This window comes from Hydra vulgaris, chromosome 11, assembly GCF_038396675.1.
Source record: "Hydra vulgaris chromosome 11, alternate assembly HydraT2T_AEP".
Lineage (NCBI taxonomy): Eukaryota > Metazoa > Cnidaria > Hydrozoa > Anthoathecata > Hydridae > Hydra > Hydra vulgaris.
In genome coordinates this window covers 35935001-35954322 of record NC_088930.1, presented here as the reverse complement: position 1 = coordinate 35954322, position 19322 = coordinate 35935001, and the positions used below count along the sequence as shown (strand labels likewise).

General features: G+C 29.1%; 1 protein-coding gene across 1 annotated transcript in view; it reads left to right on the top strand.

Moving 5' to 3' along the window:
* LOC105846263 (phosphatidylinositol phosphatase PTPRQ) overlaps positions 1–19322 on the top strand; it is a 173623-nt gene that overhangs the window by 144877 nt on the left and 9424 nt on the right. The window contains exon 20 of the mRNA XM_065810927.1: positions 3272–3470. Coding sequence (XP_065666999.1) covers positions 3272–3470 — 199 coding nt within the window. The remainder of the gene's footprint in view (positions 1–3271; positions 3471–19322) is intronic.

Sequence of the window (19322 nt, the reverse complement as noted above, 5' to 3'; positions counted from 1 at the left end):
TATATATATATATATACATAGATCCATAGTTTGTTGTCTTTGGGAAGAGCGGAAGGAAAAAAGTGATTCTTAAGCCAGCACATACGTCACTTTTAATTACTTTTGACTTTCGCCCAACATTTGCATGTTGGACGAAAGTAAAAACCATTAATTTAATTACAAAGAAATCGTTTTTTAAAAAAACCACAAAAACGCAAATTTAATTGACCAGAATGTTTTAAAAACATTCTGAATGTTTTTAACAATGTAAACAATGTTTTTATTTTTATTTTTTTTAATAAAATGTTTTTATTTTTAATTTTTTTAATAAAATGATTTTATTTTTATTTTTTTTTTACTGTAAATCATGCGCGGAGTGTTGCTACATCGACTATCTTATAGCCTGACTCGCAAGGCAGTGCTGCTACATCGACTGACAAATAGCCTGACTCGCAAGGGAGTGCTGCTACATCGACTGACAAATAGCCTGACTCGCAAGGGAGTGCTGCTACATCTACTATCTTTTAGCCTGACCTGCAAGGGAGTGCTGCTACATTGTCTGAGGGTTTGGTTGGGGCAGGCAGTCTATCAATTATTAAAAAAAAAATTCTGGTCTTGAATTTTAATTTTTACTTTTTGTCAACAAAATTTGGAAAAAACTTTCGGAAAACATCTAAGGGCTATATATATATATATATATATATATATATATATATATATATATATATATATATATATATATATATATATATATATATATATATATATATATATATATATATATATATATATAACATATATATACATATATATATATATATATACATATATATATATATACATATATATATATATATATATATATATACATATATATATATATATATATACATATATATATATATATATACATATATATATAAATATATACATATATATATATACATATATATATATATATATATATATATATATATATATACATATATATATATACATATATATACACATATATATATATATATATATATATATATATATATATATATATATATATATATATATATATATATATATATATATATATATATATATATATGTATATATATATATATGTATGTGTGTGTTTGTGTGTATATATGTATATCTATGTTGGGGCCCTACGGATCGGCGTTTGTTGTTTTAGGTTAGGTCTCGGATCGGAGCGGGTTTTGATTTGTGAGACGAATCGAATCACAAAATTTAAGTTTAAGCATGATTTTTCACAAAAAAAAACCTAATGCGCAAATTAATTTTTCAGTGGTTGTTTTGATTGTTTTGCAATTGTAATCGAAAGCAATTGTTTACAATTGCTTTCTATTTCAATTACTTTACTCTGGCTGAGATAAATAAAAACATTTTGATAGGATCTTAGCCTTAGATATCTGATGAAATAACAACACAATAACAAATAGTGGTTTGAAAAACTCAAAGCAATTTTTTTGAATCTAATCTTGAACCAAAGCAACACTTGATTTACGAATTGAATGGAATTGATTCGCACATATACACATATATAGTTTAAATATATATACATATATAGTTTAAATATATAATACAGTCATATGAGCCTTCCTCTTAAATATTTACCATTCTTTCTTCTTTCTTATTGCAATTTTCCTTTGTTGTTTTATTTTATATTTTAGGATTCTCTCCTATCTGCACCACCAATATGAAAAATTCCAAAGCTACCAATTTTGTTCCTCTGAGAGTGGATAAATTGAAGCTCTAAAATCGATATTTTCTCATGAACTTTTTTACTAGCTGATCTAATAGTTTCTTATACGTTTCTCATTATTTTCTCTTAAAAATATACCATATCTTCGCATATCTCTAGCTGTTGGAAGCTCAGTTGTATAAAGTTCTTTTCCATTTCCTACAAGTTTGCTCATTTTAATTGATAATGGATTACTCGTTCTTTTTGACATTTTTAATAAACAAAATATGTTTACCAGCACTTTTCTTTTGGTCCAACTACAAAGTAATAATTACTTTTTGAAAGAAAAAAAATGGATACCAGCAGATTGTTATTAACCAGAATAATTGAAATTAAAATCAAAATTTACCAAGTTAGCACTAAAATAAAATCAGTTTTGAAAGTATCACTTTTTTTACATATCGAGTTATATTTTTTGCTAATTTTTTTTATTTGTTCTTAATTTGAAAAAATATATTTTATCCAAAAAAATCGACACACCCTACTGTAATGGGATAAAAAAATGGTTTGACTTATCAAAGTTTGAGTTACTAGAGTCTCGATTTAACTTAAGAATTTCAATGGTAATCTGTTAAACAATTTCAGTGAACCAAATGAAAAAGTTTAAGATAACAAAAGTTCAAGTTATTTGGTATTCCACTTACCAATAATTTACTGTAGTACTTTTTTCAGTTTAAATTAATAAAGTTTGTTAATGTACATGTAATGTAAGAAATTTTAACCGACATTTTCAGCAAAATTTTAGTTAAAATTTTGTCTACTTTAAATCTACACAATAATATAAGTAACTTCTACAGTTACTTATACTATTGTGTAGATTTAAAGTAGACAAGATTGGTGCTGTTTTTTTATTATATTTTTAAAAATGTATTATTGAAAAAAAAATTATGCATCATTAATTGCAAACATGTTGCAATACATACATATTAAGTGTAATAGCATTATCATCATAGTCAGTATCTCAGTAATATCCTTAAAAGTGACATAATGAAGTAATCCAGTACTGACAATAGATTAAGTTTTTTCTTTAAAGAAGTTTAAATGAGTTCATTGTATTACTCTAGTGGTAAATATTGAAGTAAACAAACAAATGTGCAACTGTACTTAAATGCACTTTTTTTTTTTTTTAAACTCTCTTAACTCTGTTCACTCTAAACCAGAAACCTTGTTAAACAAGTTATCTGCAATTGTAAAGGCATTGGGTGAATTTGTATGTCAAAACTCATTTACGAGACAAGTGTTCTACCACTAATCTGCTACTGCATAAATTAATGTAATTTTAAAATGTTGAGAAAATCTATAATTTCAATTTGCATTAATATAATCACTTATTTTTTTCATATATATATATTATATAAAACTAATTAACAATATAATACTTAACTCACTATAAACATATTAATAGTCTATTGTACAAATATTTGTATCAAATAATTCAGTGTTGCATAACACTTGTTTCAATGTAGCAGTGCATTATATTCATATCAGTTAATGCAGTAGATTTGTAACTTTTTATTAAAAGAAAATTTTTTATAGAATGCTATCAAACAAAATAATGCGAGTCATTTGACTTTGGCTGATAAAAAAGTTCAACTTTTCAGTATTCAATCACCAATATTTCAAACAGTGTTATATGGTATGACAATTACTCTAGTAATATTTTTGGTAACTGGTGGCATATATGAAGTTTATAGAATCAAGCAAACTAAAAAAGTTCAAGTTGCAACTGATTTAGGTACTTAAATACTTATGATTATTCTAGTTTAAATTATGATAAAAGTTTCTTGTGTTATTATATTATAATCAATTTGTGAATGTGAAAAATCTGCTGTGGTATTTTTTAGATAAAAAAAAGGAATAAGGGGTAAAAGATCATCAAGATGGTTAATTAATATGGTTTGCTAGTGGTAAATTAATGCTATTAATAAATAAAAAATTATCAAAATAAGTCAAATAATAAAACTTTTTTCTTATATATATATATATATATATATATATATATATATATATATATATATATATATATGGTTTGACAGTTTTAATTGTGTGAAGTGGAGGTTGGCTTTCTTAGACCAAAGGTGGCTAGGAACAAAAAGTTTATTTACAAAACTCAAAATAAATAAATATATCAAAAATTCTTAAATTAAAATTTTAAGAAATTGTTGTAGATGTTTTGATAAACTACTATGAAACATCATTTTGTCACACAAAAATAAAAAACTATAAATTAAGACTAAAATCTAGCTAATACTCAAAATTTAATTCTTTTAAAAAATTAATGTAAACGTAAAAAGTTTTATAAACTGTTTTTTTTGTTACAAAATTTTTCAACTTTTTTATTACAAGATTACTGCACTTTAATCTAGATTAGTTCTGTGCTCTTTATATTAGGACAGGTTGGTGAGACAAGGGGTTAGTCGGAACATGGGTATTAAGCTGGGGCGAAAATGTTTTTGTTTTTTTTTATGGGAAACTGTTGTTTGGCACAACTTAATGTGCCAGGTTATAAGTGCACCATTTTTTCAACCAAACATTTCACAAGAAATTGTATTACAACCAGGGCTGGTACCCAAAAACCCAACTTATTGGGTTTTTGGTCCTAAATATTTTATTTTTTACTTTTTTTATTCATAAATCAATTTTCATTAACACACAAGATTTGATGCTGCTCAACAATTGTTCTAATAACAACAAAATCAAAAGTCATAAATGAGAATTTTATTTTACTTGGAGCAATAATAATCAAACTTAAACATTTAAAACAAAGTTATATGACAACTTAGTCATCAGCAATTGTGCATCTTGATCTTAAATGTTTGTAAATTTGTAGAAGCATTTCAGCTTTTTCTCTTCGTAAAGAATTCCTAATTTTGCTCTAAATAATCCAAAAAGATGAGAAAAATTTTTCAATGGATCCAAAGCTAGCTGGACAAGTGTGCAACTGCTATGAAAATTTTGCAAAATTTTCAGGCAATTTGGAAGACTTAGATTCCTTCATTTCTATAACTCTCAACCAGTTTGTTGCTGATGTTGTGCATTTTACACTATCATTGAATAAATATGTTGGGAAACAATTAGCATCTTTTACTTAAAATGCATAGTAGCCTGGCATAAATTCAGAATAGACTTCCTTCAACCATTCCTCAGCTTCTTCTTCTTGACTTCTATCCAATGTTCTTCACAAGTAATCTTTGCACAATGCATTTTTTCATTATTTATGAGGCTTTTCCAAATCTCAACTGCCTCAGACAAATTTGTATCATCTGCCTTCAGCTACAGTAATTTTTTCAATAGTTATGTAAATAAAGTTAATGATGGCATGGTGCCTGGTATAAGTAGCTTTAATATACTTATTATAATTAAATCAAATAAAGTTACTAACTAATTTTATTAACCTTATCTAATGCAACACCAAGAATTTTCAGTTGTGCATATAAATTTATTGCTTCTCTCTGTATTGACAGCTTGTCAATTAGGCTTCCTATTGAAGGATCAATGGATTCCATATGCTCACCTCTAATGTCAACGTACAGAGAATAATTAGAAATATGTCTGTAAACAATCTAGTTAGGAGTTCTAGTGAGTATCGTTGAGTAGCTGTGGCATCAGTCCACCTTTTTCTAATAACCATCCCTATAATACATTTGTTTAAGAAAATTTAACAAAAAAATATTAAAAAATAATTTTTTTAAAATAAAGCTAGGATCTTTTTTGCTATAGTTATCATTAGGCTTATACCATTAGCACAGTTGTTTTAGTATTGTATTATAGAATATGATCAATAAGTAAATAACAATCTAAAATTTAATGCATACGTGTGGTTGGTGATGATTAAGAAAATATTTATGAATTGCTATAATCTGCTTTACTATAGACTTTGGAGAGACATCCTCAACCAAATTTAAAAAATGAGCAGAGCAACCATATGTTATCAACTTAGGGGTTTCAGCCTGCAAAAGTTTTCTCAATTTAGACATTTTATTTTTGTTGTCAGTGCATACTGCAAATACCTAAATAAAAAATAAAATACATATATGTATGTATATATGTATATATATATATATATATATATATATATATATATATATATATATATACATATATATATATATATATATATATATATATATATATATATATATATATATATATATATATATATATATATATATATATATATATATATATATATATATATATATGCACATTTAATAAAACAGCTAAACATTCAAAACTTAGATCTTTATTGAATGTTTCTTTATTGAATGTTTTTTTGATTGCATCCTTAGCAGCTTGAGCGCAATATTCTGTTGCTTTTGATTGGCTTCCAGTGTCAATTGCAGAAATGAGATAAGGTTTATTTCCATAATGGATGCTATGAGCAATTATAGGATTGTTACTGAATGTACTCCAACTATCTTAAATTAGAGGAACAGCACAATCATCAGCAAGATCATCTTTCATTAAATTGATTACTTCTTCATTTATCTTCACTAAGAGTTCTGAAGATATATGTTTTCTATTTGATGACTCATATCCAGGTCTAAGTTTTTTAAGCAGCTTGGTAAGTTCAAGATTTTCTACTACGTTGAATGGTGTATTTGCTGAAAAGAAAAACTTTGCAACTTGTAAATCCAGATCATCCTTCTGATTACTTGTTGTTGTAGTAACAAATATAGAAATGGATGTTTGCCGTTGAATTGTCATTGCAGTTGACTGAACAATTGACAAATAAGAAGAATCACTAATAAAGCTTAAACAATCTTGTTCATTATCATTGGACAGGTTAGACTTATTTGATGTTGCAGATGTAGATGGCCTTGACTCTAAAACTGATATATCACTTAATACTTCAGCGGAATTATTAATGCTTCCTTTATTCTTTCTTCTGCATTTAATTAAAGGGATCTTAACTCTCTATCTATATTTTGTTAATTATTCTCACTTTGCAATAATTACATATTACTCTACTTGGTTAATCACTTATTATGGTCACTTCATTCCACTCACTAGCCTTATTTCTTCCTCATGAATGATACTTTGGCATGTTGAAGACGTATAATCTACTTATATTTTAAATTTAACTAAAACGATAACTTTATTTAATAATAAATTTATGTTACAAAAAAATGCAATCTGATTATTAATTAAGTTTTTGTATAAAAAAATATACATGTAAAAAGTTAATTAAAATTTGTTACTAAAGATTTATACCAAACTTTAGAAAAAACCCACCCAAAAACCCAGTTGGGTTGGGTTTTTGCCAACCCTGATTAAAGCTCAGTATAAATAGCTACATAAAGAAAATGTAAGCAAAAAAAATACAGTGACTTTGTTTTTTACTTAATTAATTACCAAACGTTTCTTTGTATCAAAGGAAGGAATCATTGTTCTTGGCCTAATACTCGCTCGTATAAACCCATCTCTTGCTTCTGATCCATATACTGATTTTGTAGCATTGATTGCAAGTTTAACTTAGCTTTCAACACTTTGCCTGTGATTTGGGTAAGCATTAATTGCAAGAGGTACTATAACAGTTGATTGAATCTGTTTGGTTGTTAGGGTTAATGTAAGTGGTGGTTCTGTAATTTGAATAACATCCCAGTTAATTAGATTGTCATAGTCATTAGCATTTAGTTTGATTTCTAGAACTTGAAATTGTCTAATCTTAAGGGTTGCCCTTGATAATTGGTTTCTTAATTTGAGAACAATATTTGTAGCTTTAACACACTTGTTTTTGTCAAGGTCAGTCATCATCAATAAAAGAGTATTTTTAGGATGAGCAAAGTAGACATTCCATTTAATGTAAGGTTTAATAATTTTGACAACCAATGGAGGTAAATGTTTTAACAACTGTAAGGCCAGAAATACATGCTTGGGTCCATTAGAGCCAAGGGGTTCAAACTGGTGAAGGGTGATGATCCGAGTTATTATTTTTAGATTTTTATCTGGATTAATTTTGGATACGTAAAATCTCCAAACTCGGTTAGCAAAAGTTAATCACCTACTGTGATTTATAGGTCTAGGTTTTTTCCTGGCAAGCTCCTTGGTTACTATTCCTACTCTTACGAAAAGAATAATGCTGCACATACACTGCTGATCTTTACTGAGATTGAGGATTGCTTCTTTTGATAATATAGGTAATCCATTTCTATCTATAATGGTTTAAATTTACAACTGGCAATTTTTAACATATCAATGGCTTTACTGATTGGTCCTGTAAAAGAACTTCTGCTGGATGTTGGACCATCTAGTTGTATGAACAAATGTCTTAATGGGAATTCATTTGTGTGCAGGAGAAAAATAAATCATTGTAACGGGTGTCCTAATGTTTTCTCCAAGTTTTGTTTTGTTTATATTATAATATTACTATTACAACTAACTTGTATATCGGAAGATTTATTCATTTTGTTATTTTCTGACAATATACAGTCTGCAAAGACTTTGTTTTTACTAGATTTTGGTGAAACATGCAATAGATCTTTATTTCCGGGTTCTGTGACCATAACATAATGCTCTTCTTTTTTAGTACCCATATACTGTTTATCTGTTTCTCTTTCCCTGGTTAATGTGTCATCATTTCTACCATCAAAATATATAGTGATAAACTGTTTTCTTGACTTTATTTTCTCTCTTAATTTATTTTTATCAATAACTTTACTTTGGTCTGTATTAGTAGCAATACCAAAATCTACCTAAATAGCTGTGGCAAGAGAGGTCACAGCACTATTTTAAACACCATACATGTCATAATCTCTTGCTAGATTTGTTTACCCTCATTTGTTTACTAATACCTAAACTTTAATTGTCTGAATCTGATTCAAATGCCTCACTTAACATTTTCACACTTGCATCGTCTCTGAATTCGTTGTCGTATTGATTGTCATTTTCTGTTTCATAATTACACAATGATTAAGCGTATTCGTCTAAACTGCTTTCGTCTGTTATATCAGCTTTTCTATGTTTTTTAACAATTTCTCTATTATTTAAAGCTAGCTTTCTTATATTCAACTCTCTACCTTTTCTGATTATTTTAGCATCTACTCCACCAATGGGCATTTTACCTATAGTTCTTTGGTCATGTAAGAATTACAACCTTCTTTGTGGAACTTTCTTTTCTCTCACACATTTACAACTTGAAGTTATATCTCTAGAAAAATTCTCAACATCAAGTTGGCACATAGAAGAACAAATAATGGAAAAGTAATTGTACTGTACTTGATTTAAATAAAACTAGCCCTTTTATTTATTATGACAGTAAGCCAATATTTAACTGTTTTAGGATGAACAGTAGGAATAATGGCTGCATTCTGTGCATTTAACTTTTTTTTTAAGCTGTGCAAAATATCTGACAATTTGATATATAGTAGGCAGCTCATTCTTTGGTAAAAAAAAGCAGGAAGACCAAAATATAGTGGCTGCTTTCTCTTCGAGTCCTAATGCCTGATATTAAAGGTTGATTTAAAAAATTGGTTTTTGTTGGAATTAAATTCTTTTTATTAACTTATTTACACTAAAAAAGAAATATAATATAAACGAGACATAGCAAAATTATGTTCATCATTCTCGCTTAAGCAATATATGTATTGAAAAACAGTAAGACAATCATTGTTAATGATTACTCAATAATTATTTATTATATTTTTAATAATAATGAATAAAACCTATTATATAATTTTAAAATAATCAAAAGAAATCCAGAATAAATTTATATGTCAAAAGATTTATGAAAATTTAAACATTGACAGTTTCAGATTGAATATTGACCATCAGGTAGGACAACAACAGGCTGTTTTATTTTGTTTTTTTCTAAATAGTGGTCAAATATTTGATATGCACTTTTGTGTATTATGATCTTGGCTGCCACTCTAATTTGTGGAGATTAGGAGATTTAGAATTTGTTTAGCTGCTTCTTTTGAAGCCATGGGGACACTAATCTCTTTTCCCTTGAATATGGTCACATTCGAGGTAAAAATAAAAGGATGTATAGTTGCGCATTCCCTATTTTTATCTTCTGATAACTTTTTTCTCTCCCAGAATAAACTAAACTATTTGGAGTACCTTCAACTCCGTAGGTTATGAACTGGTGGTGGGAGTTTTTATTATAATTGTAATCTATCAAATCTAATGGTATCGATATCTTCCTGCTATGCACCTGTTTCTACTTAATTTGCATCAATGAAAATATTACTTTTTATATTATCTTCAGCATGGCCTACTTATATTACACAGCCTGATTTGTTGCATTTTCCATTTAAAATTAAGAGGCCAGTTTTTTTACGGCTTATGTATAAAAGCTTATGTTTTATGAGTCATGTTTGTATTATGTTTTATTTTTATTTCATTGAAATGGTTAAATAATAGTTTGATATTCTTTAAGTAATTTGCATTATTTTGAGCTGGATTTTTTGCTAACTGATTTCCTGCTTCAGTTTATTCCAATATCATAGAATACTGAAATAGGCTTTGAGATATATATGTCAACATGCTTCTACACTGTGTACCCAAACCATGATCAACCCTAAACTCATGTTCCCAGAAAACCCTTTTGGGGGATGATAGCTTGTATATAGTAGAACATTTAGATATAAATTTGGAGATCAAACTATTACATCCGAAAAAGATATTTTGATTTTAAATTTTGAAACTAATAGGCCTAAAAAATACAGAACTTATTACTTAACTTGGTTATGGGGAAAACATTTAAAAGTGATTTTAAGTGAAAACATTAGTGTGTCTGAAAATTATTTTGGTTGTTTTTATCATTCCCGAAACAAATACCTTAAAATAATAATGTCTTATTTTTGTGGCGTTTCTTTTACAAAATATCTGTGAAAAAGCATGCATTTCAAAAAATAAACTATTTTCACAACACACTAGAACATATAAGTTACAAAAATGCCTAATAAAGCCAAAGACCATGAAGAGAATAGAAAAGCTGTTTGTTTTTTGTGCCTTCAGAAGGGAAGTTGTGAGCTAACAACTTTTCTGATTGCGAAAGCACAAAAAGTTCTCAAAGTTGAGCTGGATTTTTCTTATAACAGGATTCCTTCAAGTATTTGTGAAAGATGTTGTGTTGCTATCAGAAGAAAATATGAGGGTGAAAATCCTCCTCTTCCTAGCCTTCGTGATTTTAAGAGCATCTCATTTCAACCAGCTTCCAGCGAATCTCCTTGTAATTGTTTGAACTGTCAAATTGCCAGAAATAAGCTGAACAAAGGAAGCATTAAAAAAGGATGTTCAGACTGTTTTTCTGAGATTGGACAAGGGCTGCCCTGCAATTGTACAAAATAAGCAATGAAAAAGTACAAAAAATTTGGTTGCAGTTGCCTCAAAAGATGCAGTGGTTGCAGAGATGGTTGCAACTATGGTCATCTCAAACAAACCTCATCCTCATGGATCTGTCCGTTCAGTCAAGCAAAGGGAGGCAACAATTTTCCAGTTGTTCCAGATATGATACAGTTTTAAATATTATAAGTATTACTCCCCTGTGTGTAATAGCATAGTCTTTTCTTAGGGCCATCCAGGGCAAGAGATCTCTTTCCTGAGGAGAAAAAACCAACAGCTATAGATATGCTCAAGGTTCAAAATGAAACTGGACTTTCTAATCGTGGCATGAAAAAACTTGCATTATCACTAAATCAATCCACTCTTCATCAGGTTGTTGAAAAAAAATTTTGTGACAAGTTTGAGTCACTTGGAAGGACTCTTGCAGAGTAGTTCACTTTAAACCACATTCAAGACTCAACAAAGAAAGATTCAACTAGAGTTATTGTTCACTGCAAAGATATGTCTGAGATAGTCAACCATGTTTCAAAAGTCAGAAATATTCCTAGAGAACCATTGATCAATGTAGGAATTGATGGTGGAGGTGGCTTTTTGAACGTATTCTTGGGAGTTATTGAAGCAAACAGAGATAATTCTTCTCCTCCCTCAAAACGTGTTGCAAAAAAAAGGTGTGATTGCTGTTTTCTGAAAACCTACCAGAGAGTTATGAAAACTCGAAAAGCGTTTTGAATTTGCTCCAGTTGCAGAAAGTTTCTTTTGTTATTTTATGTGATATGAAAATAGCGAATCTCATAACTGGACTTCAATCTCATGCCAGTGCTCACCCTTGTACATGGTGTGATGCAGATTCAAAAAATCTTCACATCTGTGGGAAACCCAGAACATTTGGTTCCATTCAAGCTGGCTTTGATACATTCTAAAGGAGTTGGTCAATTTTGAGAAGAGCGAGACAGTTCAACAATATTGTTTACAAACCAATTATTTGCTTCGACAATCAAACACTCTTATTGGACTTTATCCCCTCAATGGATATACATCTTCTGCTTGGAGTAGTAAATCATCTCTACAAAAACTTGTGTCAAACATGTCCTGATGCAAATCAATGGCCTGCTGCTCTTCATATTTGGGAACAGCCTTTTCATGGGGTCAATTTGCTGGAAATGATTGTCAAAAGCTATTGAAGCATACAGATGTTCTACAAAATCTTGCTGAACAAACCTCTTCATTAAATGTCATGCTTTTTGTTGAAACTTTCAGATGTTTTGAAAAGGTTGTGAATTCTTGCTTTGGAAATAATCTTTCTCCCAACTTTGCAGACAAGATCAAGGAGTTCCAGAGTTCCTTTTTGAAGTTGCCAAACACCTCCATCACTTCAAAGGTGTATGCAGTCTTTTTTTATGTGAAGCATTTTATTGACCGCCACAAGTCAAGCCTTGGAGTATTTTCTGAACAGGTCAAAGAATCTTTGCATCACAACTTCAATGTGCATTGGCAAGGATACAAACGTGATCCCAGTCATTCAGAATATGAAAAGAAGCATCTGAATTGTGTTTTAGACCTTAACAGCAAGCATTCATTTTAGTTGAAAGGTCTTTTTCAAACCAAAATTAAGAATACTGTAATCTTTAAGAATTATTTCTTGATGTAATATTTTCATTCAGAAAAGTTGTTTTATATACATAAGAATGATTCTTTTGTTGTCACAACTATAAAATAACTTTAAAAAAAGAATAACAAATGCTGTAAAGGAGCAAAATCCCCTGACACTTTGCAATTTTTTAGGCCTATTAGCTTCAAAATTTAAAATCAAAATATTTTTCTCGAACATAATATCAGGTAACCAAAAAAGTTCGTGCGGTTTTTCCGTATATAATAAAAACACACAAAACGACAAAAGTAAGTACATTTATTCATCAAAATAGTCACCATTAGCATCTAAAATCTTTTCCCAACGTAAAACAAGCTTATTTATTCCACTTCTAAAAGATTCTCGGTCCTTTGAGTCTATAAAAGCTTTCAACTCCATTTCAACCGCGTCCTGGTCTCGGAACTGCTGTCCTTTTAAATGATTTCCCAGGAAAAGGAAAAACTGATAATCAGTAGGGGAGAGGTCTGGCGAGTATGGTTGATGAGGAAAACTCTCCCAACCAAGGCTTTGGAGCTTGTCCTGAGTCACGCGAGCGGTGTGCGGTCTCGCGTTGTCGTGGAGAAGCAGAACTCCTCTCCTGTGCACCAGTGCAGGCTGCTTTACAAGCAACAGGTCGTGAACTCGTTGCAGCTGTGCTGAGTAGACCAGTCCAGTAATGGTTTGGCCTGTTGGGAGCAGCTCATAATGCACCACACCAGCTGTAGTCCACCAAATGCAGAACAAAACCTTCCGTTCGTGGAGATTGGGCTTGGGTGTTTTTGGGATGGGGTCATTGGGGGACAACCAATGGTAGCAACGCTTGGTATTGTTGTACACAATCCATTTTTTGTCGCATGTCAATAAACGATCAAGAAAAGGCTCAACATTGTGGCGTGATAAGAGTGATGTGCAGATCGTAAGCCGTTGCTTCTTGTTGTCAATCGACAATTTGTGCGGAACCCACCGACTCAGCTTCCACGCTTTCCCAATCGCATGCAGATGCAGGCGGATGGTTTCAACACTCACAGCAAACCTCACTGCAAGTTCTTGGCAAGTTTGGCTGGAGTCAGACTCGACAGCGTCCTTCAGTTCATCCTCATCAACCAACAATGGGCGTCCAGAACGCGGCTGGTCTTCGATGGACTCATCTCCCGAAGAGAATCGCTAAAACCACTTCTGTGCTGTGCGTTCACTTACTGTACCTTCTCCAAATGTTGTGCAGATGTTTTTGGCCGCTTGTGTTGCATTCTTTCCAAGTTTGAACTCGTAAAGTAAGCAAGATCGAATAATCGTTGGTTGGGTTGACATCCTTTCTTTACACAAAACCTTTCCTGTAAGCTCGTTACAAGGCTACACTATATATGCAGCAACTGCGTGTGACACACGCGTTCTATTACGCAACAAAGCTACTTGCCTTGTGCGATGTGGGTGTTGTAAAAAATGCTAAAAACAATTTAATTACCAAAAACCGCACGAACTTTTTTGGTTACCTAAAAGTTTGATTTCCAAATTTATATCTAAATATTCTACTATATATGGGCTATCGTTCCCGAAATAGGTTTTCTGAGGACATGAGTTTAGGTTTGAAAATGGTTTGGGTACACAGTGACTAAATATAACCTTACATATTGCTAAGATTACCTAAAACTCCCGTTAAAAACAAAATCAAAGGTTTGTAATGTTGTATTTATTATAATCAAAATTAAAAGGAGTGAAGAAATACCTTTTTATTAGAAAAATTTATTGTGTCTTTGTCTTTTTTTAAATACTTTTACTTGATCTTTGCTTACTGAATATTTAATTTCTTTTTTGTAAATTATTATAAAAAAATATTTTTAGCAATGCGAAATCTATATTTAATTTTCCACTCTTGGTGATTCTCATTTGTAAAATTAGCACTGCTATAATAAGTCTATGAAATTTGTTCTGGGAAACTTTTTATTGAAAAAAAATAAACTGCAATGTTTGATTAGAACAGAAGAAATAACATCTATAATACTAAAAAGATGACAAATAAAATTAGTCAGAGTTTGACTTGGATATATAAGTCCTCCTCTCTATAATTTTTTCAGGCATTTATTATTAACAACAATGCATTTTTTGATCAAAAGTTTAACATCCAAATCTTATTTTTATGATTTTTTAATAACATAACTTGCTATAGTGCTAGCACCTTCTATGCTTTGTTATTCTTAAGTTAGGTTTATCAAATGTCAGATGAATATTTTCTTCCCAGAAAGTAATACCATCCTTGAGCAGACTTCTGCCAAAATCTTTTCACTGTTGCATATATCTAAAAGACTCAAAAAAAATCTATCACTGCTCATTTATCTATTCTCACTAAATTGTGGCTCCATAGGATCCATTTTTATAATGAAAGTAAGAACAAATGTATAGCCTTCTTCAAGTAAATCCTTCATAAGAATGAATTGCTTGAAGTGTTGTAATTATAACATGAAAAGATTGTTTGATTGATGTAAAATATTCATATTTTGACCAAATTTCAATACAATTTGCAATTTCTCTATAAAGTGTAGAATTGTTATCTTATTTCACACCAGCATTGCTGAGTTGATTGGATGTATTGAGTTTCTACTTCAAGTTAAGTGTGATAAATTACTTATAAAATAATGATAAAAATTGTGCTGCATTATTTCTTTCAGAAAAATAACTCAATATTGCAGCTGCAGTTGTTTCATCAAATATTACTGATGTAAGGTTGACAAGTTGTTTTTTGTTTCCACGATAAGTGAGCTGATAATTTTTCTTGCTTTTTAAGTTCTTGTTTAGTGATTGATCTTTTTCATAAACTTTATGAAATATATTCCCAGCAGTGCAACCAGTGTAATTTTAACTTTGTCTCTGAAAAATCAAATGAGAAAGAAGGAAAAACATTTTACACAATCAACAAGTTGCTTCTTATATTTTTTTATGAATCAGAGTATATCAAATAATAAGTATGTTTTAAATACCCCTTTATGGACTGGATGATAAATAAATAGTTTTCTATCTCCAGTTTATATGCTTTATAAAACTATGATAATGCATTAACATTGGAAGAATGGTTTTCCGTTACAACAAGTCTTGCATAAATTCAGATTGGTGGATTGAGCTAATACACTCATCATATTCTTTTTTCAATTATAAACCTGTTATGCAAACTTCAAGCGTGGGCTTCACAAATAAAGAACTCATTTTTGAAGCCATACAGTCATAAAAAAAAGCAACTTCTTTGAAAAGATTACATTTCCAATCTTAACAAATTATTTTCAACTATGATATCAGGCTACCTTTTGCAAATACATCTTACCAATAAGAAGCACGCAGTTATTTAATACACAATTATTTTGAATATTTTTTTAGCATACTATAATTTATTAATTTTTAATTTCCATCACTGCAAAATCATTCAGATAAAGAAATATGATAGCCTTTATAAGATAATGAAAAATTAAGGATTTTATAACAGCTACTGAATCAAAAACAGTTTGTATGTCTGATATTTCTAGGCCTACTGTAATTAGATGGCCTAATTTGTGGCATTTTAATTTCTGCATATTTGAAATATGCAGTATAATAGAGTATTTACATTACAAAATATTGTATTGCTGTGTAAATATTACTAATATAGAGCTATTTTATATCCATACTAATAGCAATTATAACAAATAAAAAATTACAAATCTTTGAATTTATTTCCAATAAAGATTTGTATGTATTTTTAGTAACATGTAAGGTTATTTTAGTAGCATGTTGATATTGCTATCTAAAAGCCTATTTCAGTATTCTGTGTTATTGGTATTAACTGAAGCAGACAATCAGTTAGCAAAAAATCCAGAAAAACATAATATAAATACTCAAAGAAATCTAACTATTATTTAAACATTTTAATAAAATAAGAATAAAAAATTTAAAATACAAACACAACTCATAGCCATAACAGAAACTCAGAAAGCTTTTATACATAAGCTGTAAAAAAAACTTGCCTCCTAATTTTTTACGGAAAATGCAACAAATCGGGCCATGTAATTTAAGGCCATGCCTTCAGCTAACTCATTAAGATCGTTACACTTTTTTTTTTGTGCAAGTATGGGGACAATTTATAGACGCAGTTTCCTGTCTTATTTTTGTGATTTACTGATAATATTTTGCATCTCAACGCTACCAAAAGACTTTCTAAGCTTCTTTGTTTGTAGTGCTGCTTGAGCGTTACAATATATATGATAGTTTAGTGATACACAGGTTTCTACAGGCTTGATTTCTCATTGCCAAAACATTTGACATTATCTTTGTCAACTCCGATTTGTTTAAACTTTTGAGGCATATAAATAAATTATTGAAATTACAATACCTAAAAACTAAACACTACAAGTTTAGTTTTCTTAATGCAATAATCATAAAAAATGAAGATTTTATTCCTTTTAACTTGAACAGTTTATAAGAAAATAGTTTTTTGATTGGTTTATGATAGAGAAAATAGTTTTTCAATCATGTGTATTACCTGTTCTTATTTTTTTATAAAAGAGCAGCAATACTTTCTCATCTTTAGTAAAATATGAACAATACTCCTTCTTCTTTATAATTTCAATGACACCAAGTCGTTTGTTAACTGTTCTTAAATCTTTAAGTAGTGGAAATTGTTTTTTTTTCCTAAACTTATTGCGGCCCTTCCATGTTTAATGCTGATTCGGCACAACTTAACTGCTTCCTTTAACTGCTTATTTTTCATCTTTATGACATCTCTTAGAATATTGCATCTTGATTTGTTATTTGGTTAAACTCTTTAGATTAAAAGACTATTCCATTTTTCATTTATTCACAACTCCAAAAGAGTATTAAAATACACTTTTGTACTTGCACTTTGCTTTACTAAACACACTTTAATATTTAAATGCAAACAAAGAAAACTGACTAAGGTGTGTTTTAAAAGAAGTTTGATAGTAGAACCATACAGAAGTATGCTGCAGGCAAAACATTCATTTAATAATGTCAAGGAGATATCAAATAAAAATAACTTTTAATATTTTAGCATATTGTAGTAAAAAAGGTAAATTAACCTAACATCTAAAAATATACTCAGCAGGAAAAATAATGCTTTTATGCAGAAATTTATGGTTTACTAACTAAAATTGGTAGTATTACAACCTATTATTTAACATGACATTGTGAGGTCCCTTTTGAAAAAGTATATCAAAAATATTTATTTAAAGACATGAAAATGGTACCACAAAAAAATGTATCCTTTTGTGGCATTTTAAGAGGAGTATTTTGTCAACTCTTAAAAGTAAAAAGAAAGTAGCTTCCCTAATGTTTTTTCTTAACCAGTATCTTAAAAAACACCTTTTCTGAGGTCCTTTTACCTGTATGTAAGATAATAGCTTCAACAAAGTTAATATTACTTTGGCAGACCACAGTAAAATCTAGTTGATTGAAAACTAGTTTTTTCCTCGCATTTTAAACTACTAATAATTTTATACAACTAATAATTTTACTAAAGTTTTTGGTATTTTTTTTTGAGGGGGGGGGTAAATACTAACCACATCATTTTAATGTCCAGCACTGAAAACTTTTCAAGTTGATCAGCTTGTACATTTCTTGAACTGAAAGTTGCTGAAGCTGCAGTCCTTGAATCTGGTAATGCAGTTGGTACAAGGCTGAAACAAATACAATGAAATATAGATTAATACAAACAATTTATAAAGGTTCAAACCTTTATAAATTAACTAAAATACATACTATTTTTTTATTGAATCAAATAAATTGTGAAAATGAAGTTTTTCCTCAATAACTAAAAAAAAAAACTTCAATTTAATAATCCAATAAAATTCAATTAAATCCACAAGCAATTTTAGAACTTACATCTTTATAAATGCCAGCTTTATTGCAACTCAAAAATCATAAAACACATTTTAACTATGAAGTTTTGGATTTCGCGAAGGCTAATGGAGTTGGAATGTTCTCTTTTTCACCTCACTGCTTTTACAAGCTACAACCATTAGATAAATCTGTCACTTTCTTTTTGAAAGATTTTTTAACACTGCATGCAACACTGAATGCAAATAAAGGCAAAACAATGACTAGTTATGACATTATGTTTATTTTATGCATTTCCTTTGGCAATGCATAGTGTTTTAGAAACACTATGGATTGCCAAAGGAAATGCATAAACCAAACTATCTATCTATATATATATATAGATATATATATATATATATATAGATATATATATATAGAGAGAGAGAGAGATATATATATATCTATATATATATATATATCTATATATATATATATATATATATATATATATATATATATATATATATATATAAATATATCTATATATATATATATATATATATATATATATATATATATATATATATATATATATATATATATATATATATATATATATATATATATATATATATATCTATATATATATATATATATATATATATATATATATACAGAGAGAGAGAGAGAGAGAGATATATATATATATATATATATATATATATATATATATATATATATATATATATATATATATATATATATATACGTGTATATAGATAGATAGATGGATAGATATACACATAATATGTGTATATACACATAATACACATAATACACATAATATGTGTATATGTGTATACACATGTAATATGT